The 23,356-nt window shown below is 48.0% G+C and overlaps 1 protein-coding gene and 1 long non-coding RNA gene across 2 annotated transcripts; one reads left to right on the forward strand and one right to left on the reverse strand.

The window, feature by feature from the left end:
• Window positions 1-9: 9 nt before the first annotated feature.
• Window positions 10-4,224, reverse strand: LOC308670121. Its single transcript, XR_014026950.1, has 3 exons — window positions 2,980-4,224; window positions 1,180-2,077; window positions 10-707 (listed from the first exon to the last, which is right to left on the reverse strand). It is a non-coding gene; the product is annotated as an uncharacterized lncRNA (long non-coding RNA).
• A 12,488-nt stretch (window positions 4,225-16,712) lies between these two features.
• KLHL42 (kelch like family member 42) lies at window positions 16,713-23,155 on the forward strand. The gene is made up of 3 exons (XM_081331322.1): window positions 16,713-17,581; window positions 20,016-20,209; window positions 22,198-23,155. Exons 1-3 carry the CDS (start codon window positions 16,770-16,772, stop codon window positions 22,641-22,643), a joined length of 1,452 nt encoding a protein of 483 aa, XP_081187448.1. The 5' UTR covers window positions 16,713-16,769; the 3' UTR covers window positions 22,644-23,155.
• Window positions 23,156-23,356: the final 201 nt, after the last annotated feature.

Below are 23,356 nucleotides of genomic sequence, written 5' to 3' on the forward strand. Positions count from 1 at the left end.
ACAAAGATATATATTTCAAATGTTTTTATTTCAGTATTAACAATATGTACGTCATTTTGAACAGAACCTATTTCTATAACAAATATAACAAAGATATGTAAGAAAGGTAACAAAGATATCTAACAAATATAACAACGATATATAACAAACAAAGATATATAAGAAAGATAAGAAACAAAATGAGGGGGCAGGAGCTGGAACTGGGAGTGTGTCATTTAATAAAGAGAAGGACCAGGGCTGATAGGATAGCATCTTAAAAATATCTATGGGTTTTCCAGAAAGGAGGCTCAACCTGTTCTCCAAAGCCTCCGTACGGGAGTCCGGCTCAGGTGGGGAGTGAAAGGGAGCAAGGAATGGCCTGGCTGGGGGGGGGGGGAGGGCTGAAGGAAGTGGGTGCAGGGCGTGTGGGGCAGCTCCACCCCCTCCCCCACCTGCCTCGCCTCGTTGTGGCGGCAGCGGTGCAATGTGCCGCGAGGCCTCCTGCCACGAGCGGCCGTGGGCTCCTCCTACTGGATGGGCTGTTGGTGCCGCCACTGGGAGGCGAGGCGGGTTTCGCGGAAAATATAAGACTCCTCCCGAAAGTAAGACCTCACGCCTCTTTTGGAGGCAAAAATAATATAAGACTTGGGGAAGGATGGTAGTTGTACGCTGCTTCTTTCTTTGCAGGATGGTGGAGAGAAGGTATCTCTCTTCTACAATCAAATCACCTGCATTGGGGGGAAAAAGTGGGACCGATGAAGGAAAGAAGGAAGGGAAGCCTGTGCATATCCACACAATGAGAACCCCTGACGGACGCAGAGAGGCTGCAAGTTCATCTCTTGGCTACGTTGCTGGAAACCACGATAGGGTCGTCCTCAAATTAGGACAATCACTGACTCCTCAATTTTGGTCAATTGTAAGATCATTTTTATAACGGTTGCTAAGTGAGTTACCGGGTCCTAAAGCAAATTATGTGCTCACGAGCCCAAATCCAGATTATCCACAGGAAGCAACAAAAACTATTGCAAAACACGATCACGTAGCCCCAAGTAGCTGCAACTGCTTGTAAGTGTGGACTGGCTGTCAAGCACCCAAACTGTAACCACAGGACTTGGGGTGGGGTGGGTTTGCAGTTTTAACTTAACTTTGGTAACCAGCCCTAAGAACTTTCATTTATTACTTCATCAGTAAGAAGGTTACCTTCATTAATGGGGACTTCCTCTTCGTCCCTCTCCAAATTCAGAATTTGGACCTCAGGCAGCTGGAAGAGAGACAGAGACCTCCAGCTTGCTGTCACCAAAGGGTCTTGCAGAGTCACCCCCCGCCTTCCCTTTGTCCCATCGAGACACGTATTAGCGCCTGGTCCAGGGATCCCCTAATCCACTACCCAGTGGATCGAAAGGAAGACGAACCCCTGCTTCCCTGCCCTTTCCCCCCAGGAGAGAGGTTATATGAGGGTGGGGTCCACAGTTAGGTCTTTTCAGGTTGCCATCTTCTTTTTCCGTCCTTATAAAGAGGGGCTGCTTCCTCTTCCCACTCCTCTTCTTTTTGGCGACTTCTGGGAAAGGGGGAGGCAGGTGCTCAGCAAGCTTTTAGGTCTCCCCGATGAAGAAAACGCTCCAAAATCAGAGCCTGCTTTGCAGCCCTCCTCCCCTCGAGACCCAGTCCCATCTATCCAGGAGCTTCTTCTGGTTCACGGAGCTGGTGGATTCTTCTCCGTGAGGCCTTAGGCAACTCCTGCTCTCTCTGGGAGGGCAATTCGGAAACCCAGCTCCGTTTGGGGATCCAGGACAGGCGCTGGCAGATGCAGAGCTTTTGTATGATGCAGAGCGAAATGGCAGCAGAAGAGCGTGTGGGGAGCCAACGTGCCTGCAGGAGCTGCAGAAGGAGGGGGTGCTCAGTGGGTCAGGAGCAGCCCGACCCAAAGCGCCCACTCATCACATGGCTCCCTCGTCACCAGCTCCGAATCCCCCATATATGTGACTTGTGTTCTCCTAGGAGTCTTGGGGCAGGCGGGAGAAACCGGAGCGTTGGCTTTTGGTGTCTCCTTGGCCTTCGTTTTCCTCGCAAGGTGAGGAAGACACCTGAAAAAAAAGCCCTAGAAGAGAGAAGAAAAAGGGGAACGTCAGGAAAGGGACCAACTAAAGCCTGCTTTCCCCACACTCCCTTTGATTCCAGAAACCAGAATGGGGAAAAAGTGACGTGCCTGGCTTGAGCTCCTCGCTTTTAACCATGGTTTGTTTTTTTCATGACTGGATGCGTTCTGCATCCACGTGGAGCTTCTCTAATTTTAAAAAAAGGCTTTCCTAATTTATTTATTTATTGAATTTGTATACTGCCCTATTCCCGTAGGACTCAGGGCGGTTTACAGGGCAGTTAAAACCATAAAATACAAAAATTAAAATCAATTAAAACAATTAATTAAATTCAAGCCCCAAAAGTAAATCTAAAACCCAATTAAAATTAAAAACCCCTCAGTCTGGGCCAAACCGCTCGAAGAGCCAAGTTTTCAGGTCCCGGCGCAATGAGCGAAGGTCGGGGGCAGTCCTAAGTTCCGTAGGTAGTTGGTTCCATAGGGCCGGTGCGCCCACAGAGAAGGCCCTTCCCCTGGGAATAACCCGTCGGCATTCCTTAACCGGCGGTACCCTGAGAAGGCCCTCCCAGGTTGCTAAGGCTGCTAAGGAATCCCAACCTGGTGAAAAGTACTCAACCAGATCTTTTAGCCCCCAGTAAGGAAATAAAAATAAAACTGGAACACATTTGCCGGTTTCCCCCCTCCTCCTCCGCGGGATATCCCAGTCCTCTGAGCAATTGGCTACAAAAAGGGGGAAAGTTCCCCGCAGCCCTTCTGAAAACCTATTTACATCCTGGAAGCCATTTTCGCTCTGATGGAAAGTGACAGTTGGACTGAACGGATGACCTCATCTAGCCAGCAGAACCCCCCAGGAGATGATGGGCCTCCTTTGGGATCCCCTCAAAATCCGCCTTTTCCACACACACCAGCGCCGGCCCAAAGTCTCTAGGAACGTGCCAAGAAGCCACCGAATCTGCCCGTTGCATGGCTCTTGGGTTGTAGACTGCCTCTTTACGTGGAAGCTCCACTAAGCTAGCCGGTTGAACAAGACTCCCTAACGCAGCTCTCCGTCAGCTTCCATTTTGATTCCCTTTGTGTTGCCATTCTGGATTTTGGTCTTTTTTTTTTTGGTCGCAACATCCCTCCGTCGAGGCTCGGCTGCCCGCCTTATTTCTGCTTAGGTGCAGACACCTTTTTCTGACTGCCAGAGTATCGTTAGATGATGCTGTTTTTAAGCAAAAGAGAGAGAAGTTCTCGGGTTTTCAAACTGAGACGTAATTTCTCATAAGCAGCCCAGACAAGGAAAAAAAAACCAAAAACCCACGTGGAACAGATTCTACCAAAACAAAATATTGTTCACCTTACTGAAGCTGCGCCCCAAACCACCGGATCCTCTTTTTAGACCAGTTCCAGTGTTGAGGGACCCTGCTCTTTTCAGAAAGCCAAAAGGCCTAGATCTCCCAAGGTAGACTGCCCCTTCCTATGGAAGCTCTACGAAACCCCTCCCTTGAGTGAGACTCATTGGGACAGCTTTCTGCCGGTTGTTTTCCTGACCGTTTCTTTTTGGTTCACCTCACGGCCGAGGTCCCACCGTTCTCTCTCTCTCTCTCTCTCTCTGTTTGGACGAAGACCACCAAAGTTCAAGCACGACAAAATACACAACGTCGATAGATCAGGACTGCCTGAAATAAAGGGTAGGGCGGGGGTAGGTAACCTGGGCTCTTTTATGACTGGCTGAGGAATTCTGGGAGTTGAAGTCCACAAGTCATAAAGTGGCCTAGGCCTAGGCCAGGCAACCTTGGCTCTTTTATGACTCGTGGACTTCAACTCCCAGAATTCCTGAGCCGGCCTGGCTCAGCTTGGAAACCTCTCCCTTTTCCCTCAGCGTGGCAGGCTCAGGAATTCTGGGAGTTGAAGTCCACAAGTCATAAAGTGGCCTAGGCCTAGGCCAGGGGTAGGCCACCTTGGCTCTTTGATGACTCGTGGACTTCAACTCCCAGAATTCCTGAGCCAGCCTGGCTCAGCTTGGAAACCTCTCCCTTTCCCCTCAGCGTGGCTGGCTGAGGAATTCTGGGAGTTGAAGTCCACGAGTCATAAAAGAGCCGAGGTTGCCTTACCCCTGGGAGAAAGGAAATCCAATATACTGTACAAGTAGCCCTGAGAGCGGTTTGAAGTTACAATGGAATATCTCCCTCACCCAAAAAAACACCTTCCTAGGACCCACTTTCCAAGTCCCAGTGTCCCCCCCTCCCTCCGTGATCATGTGATCGCATTTTGGGCCCTTGGCCCCCTGGACTGTATATTCAGCCATTTGAAGTGCCTCACAGTCACGTGACCACAGTTTACAACCTTTTTGCAGAAACTGGTATTTATTTATTTATTTATTTATTTATTGATGGGATTTATATCCCGCCCTATCTCCTGAAGGACTCAGGGCGGCTCACAATAAAACATATAATAAGTGCATAAATCAAGATAAATGAAATTGAGAACATCAGTGCAATAAAAAATTAGAGAATTTAAAAATGAATTAAAAATACTAAATATAAATTAATTAAGATGCCTGTCAGTCTAGGTCAGCTTGGTGGAACAGGTGTGTTTTGAGGCCGCGGCGAAAGGATTGGAGGTTTTGGGCTATCCGAAGCTCAGGGGGAAGCTGATTCCATAGGGTTGGTGCTCCCACAGAGAAGGCCCTCCCCCTGGGGGTCGCCAGCCGACATTGCCTAGCTGACGGTACCCTGAGGAGGCCTTCTCTGTGTGAGCGTACTGGACGATGGGAATTTGTTCCCGGCAGCAGATGGTCCTGCAAGTATCCCGGACCTAAGCCATGTAGGGCTTTAAAGGTAAGTACCAGCACCTTAAATCTCACCCGGAGGGCAACTGGTAGCCAATGCAGCTCCCGCAGGAGGGGTGTAATATGGGAGTATCGGGAAGCTCCCATCACAACCCGCGCAGCTGCATTCTGCACCAGCTGAAGCCTCCGGGTGGTCTTTAAGGGCAGCCCCATGTAGAGAGCATTACAGTAATCAATACGGGAGGTAACGAGTGCGTGGGTGACTGTACGTAGGGCATCTCGGTCCAAAAAGGGGCGTAATTGGTATATAAGACGAATCTGGGCAAATGCCCCCCTAGCCACGGTTCCGATGTGATCTTCAAAACTGAGTCGTGAATCTAGGAGGACGCCCAGATTGCGTGCTTTATCAATGGGAGGTAACATCTCTCCTCCTATAGTCAGAGATGGAACCTCTTGGACTAAACGAGATGACGGTATGTACAGCCACTCAGTCTTGGCCGGGTTGAGTCGAAGCCTGTTTTCTCCCATCCAAATCTGTACCGCTTCCAGACAACGGGACATCACATCGAGGGCATCACTGGGTTGGTTCGGGGTGGAGATGAATAGCTGGGTATCATCAGCATATTGATGATATTTCACCCCGAAGCTACGGATGATCTCTCCCAGCGGCTTCATATAGATGTTGAACAGGAGGGGCGAGAGCACCGAACCCTGAGGCACTCCACAATTAAGAGGCCTAGGGCTTGACCTCTGCCCTCCTGCCAACACCGTCTGCGAACGGTCCGAGAGGTAGGAGGAGAACCAACGTAGAACGGTGCCTCCCACTCCCAGCCCCTCAAGACGACGCAGTAAGATACCATGGTCGATGGTATCAAAAGCCGCTGATAGATCTAATAGGACCAGGACAGAAGAATAACCTCTATCTCGGGCCCGCCAGAGATCATTCACCAGCGCGACCAATGCCGTCTCCGTGCTGTGCCCCGGTCTGAAACCCGATTGGTACGGATCTAGATATTCAGCTTCCTCCAGGTTCAAAGGGAGCTGTCGTGCCACCACGCTCTCAACGACCTTCGCAAGGAAGCGAAGGTTGGAGACAGGACGGAAGTTGTTTAAAACAGCTGGGTCCAGTGCCGGTTTCTTGAGGAGGGGCCTTACCACCGCCTCTTTCAAGGCAGCAGGGAAGTACCCTTCACTCAGTGAGGCATTGATAACTGCTAGGAGCCAGCCTCGTGTAACCTCCCGAGAAGCATAGACTAGCCAGGAGGGACACGGGTCCAACAAACATGTGGCGGCACTTAGTTTCCCCATGATCTTGTCCACTTCATCCGGAGTCACAGGATCGAACTCTTCCCAAATGTACTTGGCCAACTTCATCGTTTTCCTCTCGTTAGATACTGCCCAGTCAGAGTCCAGACCAGCCCGAATCTGAGCAATTTTGTCCACCAGATATTTACTAAATTCCTCAGCCCGTCCATGTAGGGGGTCCTCTCCCGTCTCTTGACTTAAAAGGGAGCGGACCACTCTAAATAGGGCGGCCGGGCGATTATCTGCGGACGCAATGAGGGTGGTGAAGTAGGCGTGCTTTGCCACCCTCATTGCCACAAGATAGGATCTAGAAAAGGATCTTAACTGTGTTCGGTCAGACTCGGACCGACTGGCTCTCCAAATGCTCTCTAGGCCCCTTCTCTGGCGCTTCATCTCCCGCAGGTCCTTGGAGAACCAAGGAGCGAGTCGGGACTTGCGCCGGGTCAGAGGCCGCAAAGGGACAACGCGGTCGAGCGCCTCCGAAGCAGCCTGTTGCCAGGCATTAACTAAGGACTCGACCGGGTTGTGGGAGAGGGAGGTGGGAATCGGTCCAAGCGCCATCTGGAATTTATCTGGGTCCATCAGGCGCCTGGGGCGGAACCACCTGGTCGGTTCCGCTTCCTGACATTGGGGGGTGACGTGACGGAGGCCCAACCGCAGGAGGTAGTGGTCTGTCCATGAAAGGGGTTGTGATGTTGGAGTAACCCCACCCATCCCATTTAGCCACTGCCCAGAGACAAAAATTAGATCCGGCATGTTTCCTCCCTCGTGAGTTGGGTCCTGAGTAATTTGAGTAAGGTCCATGGCCGTCATGGAGGCCATGAACTCTCGGGCCACTTCTGATGCACTGCCCAGGGAAGGTAGATTAAAATCTCCCAGTACCATAAGCTTTGGAAATTTGACCGCCAATCCTGAGATGGCGTCAGGTAGCTTGGGTAGAACCGTTGCTGTGCAGCTTGGAGAGAGGTATACCAGAAGTAGGCCCAACTGACCACCAGGACCCCACCTTAAGAGGAGGGATTCACATCCGTCTATCTGAGGGGCAGTGGCCTCCCGCGGATGGAGGGTCTCTCTGATAACGATCGCCACGCCACCTCCCCTACCCTGAGCTCGAGGTTGATGTAGCACACGGAAACCTGGGGGGGATAAATCAGTCAGAGGGACCCCTCCCTCTGGGCCCAGCCAGGTTTCCGTGATGCATGCCAGGTCTGCGCCAGTTGGACTGCAATCAGATAGAAAGAAATTGATTTGCAAAAGTCACCTACGGACCCTAAAATTCTGCACCAAATCAACTTATTACGACAACAACTGTATGTTAACAATCCAAGGAATAGAAACAAAACTGAGTTATGTAACGCAAAGACATTTTGAGTTTGCAAATAAACCAGGGAGATGGGTTGGCATATAGATTAAGAGAGGAGAGGGGAAAGAGAAAGACTAAAAACATTTGTGAAGGTAATAAAGGAATAACTAATAACAACCAGATTAAAAAAAATTCACTATTTTTATTCTAATTTGTATAGGATGCAGGAGTTAGGTAAAAAATGGAGGAATATTTCCTTAGACAAAATTTGCTGAAACTTTCAAAGGCTCAGAGTCAATTTATGAATGACCCAATAACTACCTTTGAAGCTATAAGAAAAATGAAATCAGGCAAAGCTCCTGGCCCAGATGGACTTACAAGTCAATATTATAAATGTTTTGAAGAGGGAACTTCGTCAGCCATTAAAGGATGTAATGAATATAATGAATATTATAGGGGTGGAAATACATCCAACATGGTCAGAAGCTAATATTGTGTTACTTCTGAAGGAGGGTCATATATATACGACAAAGAGGAGGCTTAGGGATTTTTTATGTAAACTTTTTTACGGGCTAGGGAGGGGGAGGGATGTAAGTTCCAGCAGAAAGTTGGGGGGACTTTGCTGGATCTTTCCCAATCCAGGTTGGTAAATGGTCGCCGCGGTGGGGGGGAGGGTCCTGGGGCCCGAGGGAATGGGGTGGGGACATTGATCCCCACGGTGATTGGGAATGGTGGCAGACGGATGAACAGAGGGCCATATCGAAATTTGGGATCGCGCCCCCGCTATCTTCGAGCGGTGGCGCGCTCCGACCCTCTGGCCTCATCCTGCTTTTCTGGGGGTGGGGGAGGACAGGTGCCTGAGCACTTCAGTCCTATGGGAAAAAATGCTAGACAGACAAGTAAAGGATGAGTGTCCAAACTCTTATTGTTTAGTTTAACAGCTTGGATACAATATTCAATTATATATCTCATAAAATATCTCTTTATTTTTTGTAAAGAGCCATAGTTCAATAATGAGAAGGAGCAAGCTGGACCTACTTATGGACTCTACTGAAAATCCAAGCGAACAGATAATATGGTAGCCCTTCAGAACCAGCTGATCACATGACCCTGGGACACTGCAACTGTCATAAATATGATCCAGTTGCCCAGCATCTGAATTTTGATCACGGGACCACAGGAGTCACGCAATGGTCGTGTGAAAAATGGTAACTATGTGAATGGCTATAAGTCAAGGACTATGTACCTGGGATCCGTAGAAGTTAAAAATATGAAAATCTGAGTTCTTCATTGATAATGATTTCAAAATACTGAAGACAATTATTATATCCTGTGAAACCTAAACTAAGACTTTAAAAGAAAATAAATAATCTCATGAAAAACTTACAGTATTACAGATCTGCAAATTAAAGTACATAGGCAACTCACCAGAAACAATAAAACGTAAAAGAAAGAAAAACTGCAAGAAAATAAAAATGTAAGAATTCACCTTTAAGAAGATGAATTCCCACACTCACTGTGACAAGTATAAACAATTTCAATCTCTTCACCTCATTTTAATTAATAAATTATAAACTTTTCGTCCATAACTCATCTGTTATAAATAGGCAAATCAAAGAAGTAACATCTTTTCCTTATCCAATTATCAATAAAAGTCCAAACTATTTTATGCGCCCCAATTTTTTAACATCTAATGATTTGTATCCAATTCTGGGAACTAGGCCATTTTTAAAGAGAAACTCTTTTTTATATATTAAACTTTAGTTTTTATTTATATTCAGATGCCATGATTACTTTATAAATGTGAATATTTTAGAGTTGAGATAGAGTGGGATAAAGTGGTTCTCTCTGAAATTGCTACCATTTGGAATGGAAGAAATGTGTATTTGTCTTTTAAAGGAGAAATAGTCTGTCATATTAAACTTTACATTTTGTTTATTAACAGTAGGACATTGGAACCTTTTTATGCTTCGTCTCAATCCTGCCAAGACTGAGTGGCTGTGCATACCGGCATCTCGGGTTAACCAATCTATTCCATCGTTAACGATGGGGGGTGGGGTGTTACCCCCCGTTGATAGGGCTCGCAACTTGGGCGTCCTCCTGGATTCACGGCTCAGTTTTGAAGACCACATAGGAGCCGTGACCAGAGAGGCTTTTGCCCAGGTTCGCCTGGTGCGCCAGTTGCGACCCTACCTGGACCGAGATGCCCTACGCACAGTCACTCATGCACTGGTGACCTCCCGTTTGGACTACTGCAACGCTCTCTACATGGGGCTGCCCTTGAGGACCACTCGGAGGCTTCAGCTGGTGCAGAATGCAGCCGCGCGAGTTGTGATGGGGGTTTCCCGATACTCCCATGTAACACCTCTGCTCCGCAAGCTGCATTGGCTTCCGGTTGCCCTCCGGGTGAGATTCAAGGTGCTGGTGATGACCTATGAAGCCCTAAATGGCTTGGGTCTGGGATCTTTGAGGGAACACCTGCTGCCGGCATCAAGTTCCCTTCGTCCTGTGCGCTCGCACGGGGAGGGCCTTTTCAGGGTGCCGCCGGTAAAAAACTGCCGGCAGATTACACCCAGGGAGAGGGCCTTCTCTGTGGGTGCGCCTGCCCTTTGGAACCAGCTGCCCGTGGAGCTTAGGACTGCCCCCGACCTTCGCTCATTTTGCCAGGACCTGAAGACCTGGCTCTTCGAGCTCTCCGGCCCAGGCTGAGAGTTTTAATTGGGGTTTTTATATTTCTACTTCAGGGACTGAATTTAATCATTTTTAATTGTTTTTTAATTTTTGTATTGATGTTTTAAACACCTGGTAAACCGGCCTGAGTCCTACGGGAAAAGGGCGGTATATAAATCTAATAAAATCTAAATCTAAATCTAAAAGGGGCTTGGTTTAGAGCAGGCATGTTAAACCTACGATGTCACATGACATCGCACAACGTATCACGACTTTTTCCCCATTGCCGGCAATGGGGTGGGTGCGGTTTCAGTATGATGCATCCAGCCCGCGGGCCAGCAGTTTGACACACCTGGTTTACAGCTAAGAATTCTGTGTGGACAATTGAGTTTTAGATGTTAGTTAATGTTAATATTTTAGAGTTCTGTTTGGACTTTTACTGCTAATTAGATAAGGAGAAGATGTTATTTCTTTGATTTGCCTATTTATAAGAGATGAGTTATGGATGAAAAGTTTTATAATTTGTTAATTAAAAGGTGAAGAGATTATGAAATTGTTTATACTTGTTACAATGAGAGTGGGAATTCATCTTCTTAAAGGGGGATTTCTCTTTATATTTTTATTTTCTTGCATTTTTTTCCTTTTTCCTTTTATTGTTCTAAAAATCTTAAAATACTGAAAAAAATGGAACAAGGAAGCTATTTTTTATGAATTCAGTAATCATCTGCCTTTCTCTTGAACAGATCAAAGGATTCATAGACCCTTCTGATGCTACAGAATGAGAGGCTCTATACTTATCTGATGAATAACAATCTTGCATTTTTTTCTTTTTGTTTCATGTGATAATCTCTATTTTGTTTTTCTTCTGTTCAATTGTTGAAAGAAAAAAACTTCAGGGTCCAGTACAAGCTGGGAATAAGCAAAATGGAGGCTGTTTGGAAAGAAGAATCTGGTTTATTTAGTTGCAGAACCAGAGAGAAATGGTTCTGGGGCAGCTGACCACATGGAGATGGGAGTGATGGGTTTTTGTACCTTCTTGAGCTTTTGTGTTTGGAGTTATTCCTATTCCTGTGGCATGAACTTTGACCTGAGTTTCAACGTGCCCTTTTGCTATCCTAATGGTGGTGGGCTAATCCTATTATGCCCTAAAGGTCATGTCCTCCTTCCCTGGGGCTGGGGACTATGTCCTGTGTTGGATTTTTGGGGTGAGGGGTTGCTGGTTCTAGGGGTCTTTGTCTTTCTAATCCCATCAGCTCCAAGTTTCCTGACTCTTTCTGATAGGATTATAAAATCTGCACTTCTACAGACCTGCTTCTGCTTGGGGCAGAGAGATTTGCGATTGGGGGCTCTGCCTAAGATTTTCTATTATTCCTGTGGGGAAATATATTCTTTTTTGTTTATATCCCCCAAATTATTTCCTTCTCTGAGGGAGCTGACTTCCCACACAATTATGTCAGATTCTGAGACACTGCCTGGACAAATCCCTGCAGTTTTCTTGGCGAGATTTTTCAAAAGTGGTTTGCCACTGCCTTCTTTCTAGGGCTGAGAAAGACTAGCCCAAGGTCATCCAAATTAGCCTTATGCCTGAGACACTAGAACTCACAATCTCCTGGTATCTAGCCTGATGCCTTAACCTCTGCACTAATCTGGCTCTACTACACTAGCAGTTTTTATATCTTTATTCCAGAGTTGAAGGCAGCAGTACCCAAGCCAAACCAGTTTAAAATAAAAGTTTAAATTTTTATTTACTTTTTATGTTAGTAGTTAGGGATGGTATTTTCTATCAAATTTAACAATATATGTAATGTTTTTAGGTTAGAAAGGGTAGGAAGAACCTTCCAAAAGCAAAGTAAACAAAGGTATGTTTTGGAGAATTGGACTATTCGTTTTGGAGAACAATTCAAATTTGCAAACTTTATGATGCTAATTTGATTATTAATTCAAAAATTATTAAGGAAAAATGTTAGTTTTATACAGTACTTGCAAAACTGGATTTGGATAAAAGCGATTGATAGAACATTGAATGCTATGCTGCAACTCTCCCCACGGACAATCGGGCTCTGAGAAATAAACTTTTGGCACTGATCTCTACAAGCTTATAGTTTTCTGAGCTGCATGTAAATAAGCTCGAGGACAAGAACGCCATGGGCCAAACTCTCGGGCGCAATCTATTTTAAATTCTCTTCATTAGTTTCACGGCCTAGTAGTTTCTTGCTGACTTTACAACTGCCATAATTACTTTCACCAAATTTCAACCGTTTTTCAGACCTCCGCCGCCGCCAACTTTCCCGGAAAATGAAATTCCAGGAAGCAGAAATGACGGAAGACTGCGCCTGCGCCTTCTTAAGCAACATAGTCCCGCCAAGCAAATATGTTTGAGCACGCATGCGCAATGCCGCCCCGGGAAGCCGTTGCCTTGGCTACCGAGCTCCAGCTTGCCGTCTGCTCTTTCCATGCTCTGACGTCGTCGAATCGATGCCCGTGACTGCTTGCGTGGGACGCCCCGTTTCAACCGTCGTCACCTGGCTGGAGAGCGTGGCTGACTTTGACTGCATCAGGCACCCCTGCTACTCCCCAGTGAGCTCACGAGCACAGGAGGAGTGACTTGGTGGCGGCAACTGCCGCGACGCATGTCGTGACTCCCAAGTCTTCCTCTCCTTCCACTTCCTTGATCAGGTGAAGAAAATCCTGGGACTGGGGAGGAAGAAGAAGAAGCAACAATCTCCGTCGCGGAGCCGCGTCGTGGCTTGTGCCTCCGCCCCAGGCGCTCTCATCTGTAGCGGTGGCAACGGCTATAACTTGCAGAGCAAGGACCTGAGTAAACTGCACCAAGCGGCGGCCGAAGGAGACCTCGGGGAACGCCGACACCTATCAGTATCAAAATGTTCTTTTATAATATGGTTTCTTTTAGAACACCTTTGCATTTTGCATGTGCTAATGGATATACAGACATTGTTACTTTCTTGGTGGACCACAAATGCCAACAAAGGCCGACGGACTCCCGGGTGCCAGACGCTGCGCTTTGGGAGACGCTCCCCGTGGGTCGGGGAGGGAGCACCCGCCTGCCGCCAGGCCGTTCCAAGAACTTCTGGGGACTTCCGGCGGGCCAGGGAAGAGCGTGCCTGCCAGCCTGTTCCAGGAACTTCCGGGGACTTCCGGCGGGCCTGGCGCCCCTCTCGCCCACAGACCACGCAGCGGCCCTCGCCAGCCGGCCTTGGCATGGCCGCCCCAAGCCCGGCTCTCCAGCGCGTCTTCCGAGCCCACCTGGCTGACCGCCTCCTGGGCGGGGCTTGGCTCCAGACGCGCGGCTGCTCCGTCTGCAAATGTGCTCTCAAATGGGTGGGTGGAAGGAAAAGCCCCTTTGGGCTTCAAAAGGGAGGCTTTGCACCATCTAGCCAGCAGAACCCCCCAGGAGATGATGGGCCTCCTTTGGGATCCCCTCAAAATCCGCCTTTTCCACACACACCAGCGCCGGCCCAAAGTCTCTAGGAACGTGCCAAGAAGCCACCGAATCTGCCCGTTGCATGGCTCTTGGGTTGTAGACTGCCTCTTTACGTGGAAGCTCCACTAAGCTAGCCGGTTGAACAAGACTCCCTAACGCAGCTCTCCGTCAGCTTCCATTTTGATTCCCTTTGTGTTGCCATTCTGGATTTTGGTCTTTTTTTTTTTTGGTCGCAACATCCCTCCGTCGAGGCTCGGCTGCCCGCCTTATTTCTGCTTAGGTGCAGACACCTTTTTCTGACTGCCAGAGTATCGTTAGATGATGCTGTTTTTAAGCAAGAGAGAGAAGTTCTCGGGTTTTCAAACTGAGACGTAATTTCTCATAAGCAGCCCAGACAAGGAAAAAAAAAACCAAAAACCCACGTGGAACAGATTCTACCAAAACAAAATATTGTTCACCTTAATGAAGCTGCGCCCCAAACCACCGGATCCTCTTTTTAGACCAGTTCCAGTGTTGAGGGACCCTGCTCTTTTCAGAAAGCCAAAAGGCCTAGATCTCCCAAGGTAGACTGCCCCTTCCTATGGAAGCTCTACGAAACCCCTCCCTTGAGTGAGACTCATTGGGACAGCTTTCTGCCGGTTGTTTTCCTGACCGTTTCTTTTTGGTTCACCTCACGGCCGAGGTCCCACCGTTCTCTCTCTCTCTCTCTCTCTCTGTTTGGACGAAGACCACCAAAGTTCAAGCACGACAAAATACACAACGTCGATAGATCAGGACTGCCTGAAATAAAGGGTAGGGCGGGGGTAGGTAACCTGGGCTCTTTTATGACTGGCTGAGGAATTCTGGGAGTTGAAGTCCACAAGTCATAAAGTGGCCTAGGCCTAGGCCAGGCAACCTTGGCTCTTTGATGACTCGTGGACTTCAACTCCCAGAATTCCTGAGCCAGCCTGGCTCAGCTTGGAAACCTCTCCCTTTTCCCTCAGCGTGGCAGGCTCAGGAATTCTGGGAGTTGAAGTCCACAAGTCATAAAGTGGCCTAGGCCTAGGCCAGGCAACCTTGGCTCTTTGATGACTCGTGGACTTCAACTCCCAGAATTCCTGAGCCGGCCTGGCTCAGCTTGGAAACCTCTCCCTTTCCCCTCAGCGTGGCTGGCTGAGGAATTCTGGGAGTTGAAGTCCACGAGTCATAAAAGAGCCGAGGTTGCCTTACCCCTGGGAGAAAGGAAATCCAATATACTGTACAAGTAGCCCTGAGAGCGGTTTGAAGTTACAATGGAACATCCCCCCCACCCAAAATAAACCTTCCAAGGACCCACTTTCCAAGTCCCAGTGTCCCCCCCTCCCTCCGTGATCATGTGATCGCATTTTGGGCCCTTGGCCCCCTGGACTGTATATTCAGCCATTTGAAGTGCCTCACAGTCACGTGACCACAGTTTACAACCTTTTTGCAGAAACTGGTATTTGCTTCCAATTTCTAGCAAAAAAAAAAGGCCCCACAGCAAACAATGGGTTTGCTGAACTACTGTGGTGTTTGCTTAATGACCGCAGTGTTCGCTTAACAACTGCCATTAAGTGACCCACTTTATGACCGTCACGACTTACAGCCAAAGTTGTAGGTTTGCCACGATTGTAAGTGAGGTAGGTCCCCTTTGCGGTTTATTTTGCTTTATTGTTATTTTCAGTAAGCCTACCGATGTTTTGAGGAGTAACGTGTAAATAAAAATTAAATGCAATCGAAAATTGTTATCTGTCCTTGTTCAACAAAAACAGAATCCCTCTGACTGAAAAAGAACGTGAAATGTAACTTATGTAACTTATGTAACTTTAACTGTAAAATGTTAGATAACACTTATCAAAAGAAAAAAGAATATTTTCCAATGGACACGAGCTGATTCCTCCCTTTCCTTAAGTCTCTTGTTAAAGAACCTGTCTGCCATTCAACCATAAAAAAAAGCAGTCGAAGATATAAAACTAGAAAGAAAACAGGTTCGGTGCTTAACCATGTTATGTAGCATATATCATTCCCCCCACCATTTTGTAAGCAAACAAACTCTTCCTGAGTATCTTCTAAAAATCCCTCAAGTCTTCTTTGGACTAATATAGCCCAAAGTTAGGTATTGTGACTGATTTTTCAGCAAGAGTCCTTCAAGGCTGTAGTAAGCGCTGTGTCTCTTGTTAGAAGGGGAAAAAAAACAACCCACATAATTGCAGCCATTTCTGCCATGGCCCCAGCACCCTACAGCTTCTAGACACCACAAATTTGATGTAATCAGTTTAGTGACTTTCAGTTTAATTTAGAAAAATGCCTCCAGCGGTTTGAGACGTTGTCTTCCAAATTCTAATAAAAAAAAAGAAAAGAATAACCGTGTTTTATTTTCACTGTAAATCTGCTACCATGCAGTGGATGAAAACAAGAATCCCATTTGAAAATGCAGAGGTGGTTTGATTTTTCTCCATTACACGTGGAGAAAACACTGGTCCATAATCACAATCCCATTATCCACCCAGCTTTCCCTCCCCCCAACTTTACCTCATTTAACCGCTGAAATGGATTTTTTTGCTACCCTTGGTAACCTTCCTTGCCCAAGGATTTGTGTTGCTATGATAACGAGACTACGTGGGTCACTATAGTCCACGTATTATTGATCTCAAAGCCGATAAACAGATCTCTTCACAGTATAATTATGGATGACAAGAAAAAAAAAGGATACAAAATTCCTCACGAGGAATAAAGTTGGAAGGGACCTTGGAGGTCATCTAGTCCAACCCCCTCCTCTTCTTTGGGGCAGCCCCTCAGATACGGATGGATTTCACGGGAAGTTTCATCTCGGGCCGATGCGACCCCAATCTCTCCCCCGTCCCGCCCCGGGCTTTCTGGTTCGCAAAGCAACTTCCCACCGTCCCAAGCTGGGAGGAAGAGGCGGAGGCGGAGAGCAGCGGGCGGCGCGTCCCCGCCCTGCCCGCCTCCGCAGCCTCTCCCGGCCGCCGGCCTTTGTAGGCCGCAGGGCTCTTCAAACTTGGCCCTTTTATGACTTGTGGACTTCAACTCCCAGAATTCCTCAGCCAGCAAAGCTGGCTGAGGAATTCTGGGAGTTGAAGTCCACAAGTCATAAAAGGGCCTTTCCCGGAGCCCCGGCACCGCCTCCGCGCTCTCCCCGCCCCGCGCCGGCGTCCTGCTCTCCGAGGCCGAGGGAGGCGCAGGGATGTCCGGCCCGGAGGGCGCGGCGGCGGCGGAGGAGCCGGAGCCGCTGGTGGAGGTCCGGCTGGGCGAGCGCCGCTTCCCGCCGGTGCGCCAGAGGCGGCTGGTGGAGCAGAGCGACTATTTCGGCGCTCTCTACCGCTCGGGCATGCGGGAGGCGTCGGAGGCGTCGGAGGGCGGCGGCTTGGCGGTGCAGCGTCTGCGCGGCGGGCTGAGCGCGGCGGGGCTGGGCCGGGTGCTGCGCTTCGTCGAGACGGCGCGGCTGGAGGCGGAGGAGCCGGGCGAGGAGCCGGGCGAGGCGCTGGCCGAGCTGGTGGAGGCCGCCTGCTTCCTGCAGGTCAGGCCGCTGCTGGGCTCGCTGCGCTCCCGCCTGCGCCTGCCCAACTGCCTGGAGCTGCACCGCCTGGCCCGGCTCTACGGGCTGGCCGAGCTGGCCGACGCCTGCCTGGACTTCATGGCCGGCCGGCTGCACCGGCTGCTGGCCCGGCCCGAGGACCGCCCGCTGCCCGACGGCCTGGCCCGCCAGCTGCGCCGCCGCCGCCTCCGCGGCCGGCCCGCCTTGCTGCTCCTGGGCGCCTTCCCGGAGCGGCCGCCGCTGCTGCGCTACCGGGAGGAGGAGCGGCGCTGGGAGCCGCTGCCGCCCGCCCCGCCGCCCGCCCGGCTGCTGCAGGTGCGCGGCTTCGGCTCGGCCGCCCTGGACAACTACCTGTTCGTGGCGGGCGGCTACCGGCCGGGCAGCCAGGAGATCGCGGCCGCGCACCGCTACAACCCCTGGCTGAACGAGTGGCGCCCGCTGGCCTCCCTGAACCAGAAGAGGTGAGCCTGGCCTGAAAGCCACCTGGACCGGCCTTGGGAAGGACCACGAGGGGCTTTTCTTCCAGGAGGCAGCCGGACTTCCCGTTTCGTCTTGGAAGACTTTTCGCTTCTCAGCCAAGAGGCTCCTTCGGCTCTGACCGGATGCTGGAGAGTGGAAGGATCCAACCCTGGAAGTTTTTAAGAGGAGGCTGGACAGCCATTTGTCTGAAATGGTCTAGGGTTTCCTGCCTTAGCAGGGGGTTGGACTAGATGACCTCCGAGGTCCCTTCTTCTTCTTCTTCTTCTTCTTCTTCTTCTTCTTCTTCTTCTTCTTCTTCTTCTTCTTCTTCTTCTTCTTCTTCTTCTTCTTCTTCTTCTTCTTCTTCTTCTCCTTCTCCTTCTCCTTCTCCTTCTCCTCCTCCTTCTCCTTCTCCTCCTCCTCCTCCTCCTCCTCCTCCTCCTTCTTCTTCTTCTTCTTCTTCTTCTTCTTCTTCCTCCTTCTCCTTCTCCTCCTCCTTCTCCTTCTCCTTCTCCTTCTTGCAGACAGCTGCTCCTTTCCCTTGTTTTAGAGAGTCGTGGAGGCCATTTGGAGGTTTGCCTGAAGCCTTCTTGGAACCGCTGAAAGGACCGTGTGGTAGACTGGAGATGGATGATGTCGTATTCCTCGCCCTCTGTTGAGGAGGGCTGTTTAATGTTGACGTCTGTGGGGAGGGAATGTGACATCATCTATCTTCAGTCTATCACACAGCCCTTTCAGCGGGTCCAAGAAGGCTCCTCACCCATTTGCACCTCCCAGTTGACCCTGAGGAGACAGATAAACCTCCAGGTGGCCTCAACGACTCTCTAGAAGATTGCAAATGACCAGCTGTCTGCAAGGAGTATAAATCCTTCCCTGTCCCACAATCCAGTCAGAGCTGAAGAAGCTTCTCGGATGAGAAGCGAAATGTCTTCTAAGGAAAACAAGGAAGTCCAGTTGCCTCGTGAAAAAGCACCTTTGGGACAACCATGAGAATCTCCACAGACTTTTGAAGGACAGACCCTGAAGCTGACGTGGCGCCTGCAAAGATAACGCAAAAGGGGGACGGCACGCGATGAGATGGTTAGATGGGTGCCATCTACCCAGTGGGTGAGAGTTTGGGCAAACCCTGGAGACGGTGGCAGATGGGAACTCGGTATCCAACTCTATCACTAAGAGCTGGAGTTGACGGGGATTGAACAAAACTCTGGCAGGCCACGACGGGAGCGTAGGGTGTGCCGGTTCCCAGGCTTTAGGAGACCATCAAATTAGGCCTGCCCAAGGATGCTTGACACCAAGAGATCCCTGGGCACACCTCCTTCCCAAGGAACTTGCTACAGGTAATGCTTGACTTACAACCATTCATTTCGTCGAAGTTACAGCGGCACTGAAAAAAGTGACTTAATGACCAACTTGCTGCTCCTTGAATCCCTACTTTTGGTGCCCAATACTTAATATTCAGACCAATCGAAGGAAGGGCAAAAAAGTCAACACAGGGCAAGAACAAAACCAAGCTTTGGGAATGATTTACTCCCCAGATAATGCTTATAAAATAACCGTTACTGGTAGCGCAAACTATGTCTAACGTCAAATGGATTCTCTATCTATCTATCTATCTATCTATCTATCTATCTATCTATCTATCTATCTATCTATCTAAAATCTATCTACTGCAGGTTTCTTTGCTGGGCATTTTCTCAGCTCCATTGTGAGAATTTTAACATTGCCCTCTCCTTTAATGCTTGTCTCCATGGGTCCAAATTATTTAGTTTCGGGACCAATCCATTAGATTTGGGTTTTCCCTCCAAAGCCTGAAGAAGACAGGCAGAAGAGGAAAAAGGAAAGATTTGGAGCCTCATCCACACGTGGGTCGACTGGGGTGTAAAGTTTATGCAAATTGGTAGGACCGTTTCAGAAGCCTACGCGCAGGGAAGGCTTTTTATAAAGCTTGCACAAAGGCAGCTGAATAAAATGAAAGTTTTGTTGTCAGGCTTCAGCCATTTTTTTGTTTCTTAGCTTGCCAAAAGAAGCAGGGCAGAGGGGAAGAATGTTTGGGGTGCTCAGCGCACCTGTAAACGGTCCGGCCCAGGAACCAACATCATTGTAGGACCGTTTGCCTGGAACGGAAGATTTTTCTCATAACAAATGTCTGGCACTTAATTGGGGAATCTGACCTGCACTGTAGAGGGGAAAGGAGGTCCTACACTTCTAATTTACTGTTCTGGCGCCGTTTTCGCCAGAGCTGGTTTTCTGCTCATCAGTGCCGATATGCTGTGCTCAACAAAGTTTTGCATTAGAGATTGGAATGTCTCAGCTGTGCTTACTTCGTTGGGATCAACGGCGGCATTTGTATAACCTGTTGCATCTGGTTGTTGAAATAAAACAGGGCTGAAAATATTTATGCCTTAACCTTTAACCCTCCAAATGTCTTCTTCATAGGGCTAATTTTAAGCTCCTGGCCGTGAGTGGAAAATTATACGCTGTCGGGGGTCAGTCGCTCTCCAGCGTGGAGTGTTACAACCCGGAGCAGGACTGGTGGACCTTCGTGGCACCTTTACCGGCTCCCCTTGTGGAGTTCTCAGCATGTGAATGCAAGGAGAAGATCTATGTCATGGGAGGCTATACTCCAAGAGGTAAAACCACCAGGGACCGTAGATAGCCATACGGGGACACAGACACAGACACACACACACACACACACACACACACACCTGTTCAGGTATTTCTCACAACATTTCATTAAGTGACCATTCAAAGTTACAACGTCACTGGAAAAAAAAGGGACTTACAACTGTTTTTCACCCTGCCGACCATTGCAGCACCCCCAGGGTCACGTGATCAGAGTTCAGAAAATTGGCAACCGACAACATTTACAACATTTGCGGCATCCCGGGATCACGTGATCCTTCCGACAAGCGAAGTGAATGGGTAAACCAGATCCACTTCGCAAACGTGCAACTAACTTGTATCGATCACAATGATCACTTAATTGCTTCGGCAAGGAAGGTTGTGCAACGTGGCAACGCTCCCTTAACAAATGTCTCACTTAACAACCCAAATGTTGGGCTCCATTGTGGTCGTAAGATGAGTCACTAGCTGTAGTTGCGTGCCGTTAAGCCCAGGCAAGAGCCAGCCGAAGAACAGCTGCAGATTTATTTTTTTTAAGATACGTTTGAAATTGATTCTCACCTCAGTCTTCACCCCTGGGATATGGGAAGAATCAGCCTTTCAATACCCTCAGAGTTAATTTCTTCTGAGGGCTTATGCGATAAATAATTTGCATTCTTGAGCATTTTGTTTAAAGGTGGCCCTTGATTAGGACTAGTGACTTAGTGAACAATTTGAAATTATGACAGATTCCCTTAATGTTACTTACGGCTGGCTTTTTGAGGTTCAGAGATCAGCCTTCCCCACCCTCTGCAGTCACATGACCACATTTTGGGTGCTCGGCAAACTAGACCGTGTTTACGGCTGCTTGCACTGCACCATGGTCATGTGACCGCAATTTAGGTGTTTTTTTCAAGGACAGCATTTATTCCCAATTTCTGGCAAACTGACCCATTGCGAACTACACTGAGCTAACAACCGTTGCAAAAACAAGTGATAAAATCAGATGAGTCTTTTGATGACGCCCCTTGCAGTCATCAGAACTTATGACCTTATTTGCCAGGTTATATGTTTTAGTCTCTAGGCCTTTAATCATCTTAGTTGCTCTTCTTTGCACTTTTTCTGAAGCTTCAACATCTTTTTTGTAATGTGGTGACCAAAACTGGATGCTGTATTCCAGGTGTGTTCTATCTATCTATCTATCTATCTATCTATCTATCTATCTATCTATCTATCTATCTATCTATCTATCTATCTATCACTATCTCTATCTATCTATCTATCTATCTATCTATCTATCTATCTCTATCTATCTATCTATCTATCTATCTATCTATCTATCTATCTATCTATCTATTCTATCATCTATCTATCTATCACTATCTATCTCTATCTATCTATCTATCTATCTATCTCTATCTATCTATCTATCTATCTATCTATCTATCTATCTATCTGCAAAGTTCCAGAAACAAATTATTACTAAGATTTGATAAAAGCCATTTAAAGTGGAATCAGATAAAGTAACGATTTAAAATGAAATTGGAGTAAAATACAAAGAAGTTGGAATAAATACAGTCTGAAATGAAATTGGAATAGAATACAATAATTTAAGACATAGGTAAAATATGATAAAATAATATTTCGGTGTCACCCCTGCAATCTACCCCAATCAGTCCCACGTACGTGGGTGTGTCCTTACTAAGGATTTATAAAGCGGTACTAATACTTCGCATGATCTTGATTCTAAGCCTCTGTTTATACCACCCAGGATTGTATTGGCTTTTTTGGCTGCTGCTTAATATCTTAAACATGCTGAACCTCAGCAAATTTAAGACATTCGACTTCAGCTCTCCAAATTCCCCATTCCTTGTCCCAGGATCAGGGGTCAGCTGCGGAGGGCAGCCACCTTAAGGTGTTCCCAACCAGTGCATACATCTACAGAACAAAACTGCACTCCAAATCAGATTTGCAGGTCCTCGTTCTGTATTGTTCTGTATTTTTTCTATTGCAGACCGGAATCTGAATATCTTTGAATATTGTCCCATCTCTGACAAGTGGACTAACTTCGAAACCTGTGGGATGCACATCCGCAAGCAGCAAATGTTATCGGTGGAAGAGACCATATATATAGTGGGCGGCTGCAGCCACGACTTGGATGCCAAAACAAGATCTGGTCAGAACGAGGCTATGCTGACTGTGCAGTCTTACAATGTGGCCACCAAAGAGTGGCTCTACCTCAAAGAAAACACCTCCAAATCGGGTCTTAACTTGACTTGCGCTTTGCACAACGACGGGATTTACATCCTGAGCAGAGATATCACTTTGTCCACAAGCCTGGAGCACCGGGTTCTTCTGAAATATAATATATTTTCAGACCGGTGGGAGTCACTGAGAAACGTCCCAGTGCCTGGACAAAACATGCTGATCTGTTCTTTGTATTTTCCAGATCTGAGCTGAATTCCATTCATCGCAGAACAGAGGTGGTTTTTTTTCCATTGTTCACAAATTCGTTTTGCACATTCCCCCCCCCCCCTCTGACTTTGGCCACTTTTGAGATGCGTGGACTTCAACTCCCAGAGTTCCCCAGCCAGCACCGGAATTCTGGGATTTGAAGTCCACATGTCGTAAAAGTGTCCAAGGCTGCGAAATGTTTAAATGTTTAAAGAGATGATGCTCAAAGTGTTACTATTGCAATCGATAAAGTGGGAGGAGAGAAGGAATAAATGCGTACAGATGCAAACTGATGCGCATTAATCTGGCTTCGTTGCACGGTTTGTGACGCCTAAATGAGAACCAATTGGCTGTTGGGTGCAGAGAAACCTGTTCAACATCAGGGAAAATACTGTGAATAAATGTACTGTTTCATATTGATGGCCATCGTTTCCCATCCAACTTGAAATATTCCTTCCACCGGCTTTTTCCAAACCATTTTGGCCGGGTAGGTTAAATAAACCTCATCACCAGAGATACCATTTTGACCACTGATGTGATTAAAGCCACACTGCTTTTATAGGTCCTTGTTTTGACATTTTGGACATCCCTAGAAGCCAATAGAGGTTGAACTGGAGTAATTATTTTGGGAGTAGAAAGGTATACCCTTTCGTGAGAATGTGTGAGCAGGAAGATGGCATGATTTGAGCGAAAGAAAAGTGCATATTTTCAGGACTTGC

Source organism: Vipera berus (assembly GCF_964194415.1).
Source record: "Vipera berus genome assembly, chromosome: 6".
Classification (NCBI taxonomy): Eukaryota; Metazoa; Chordata; class Lepidosauria; order Squamata; family Viperidae; genus Vipera; species Vipera berus.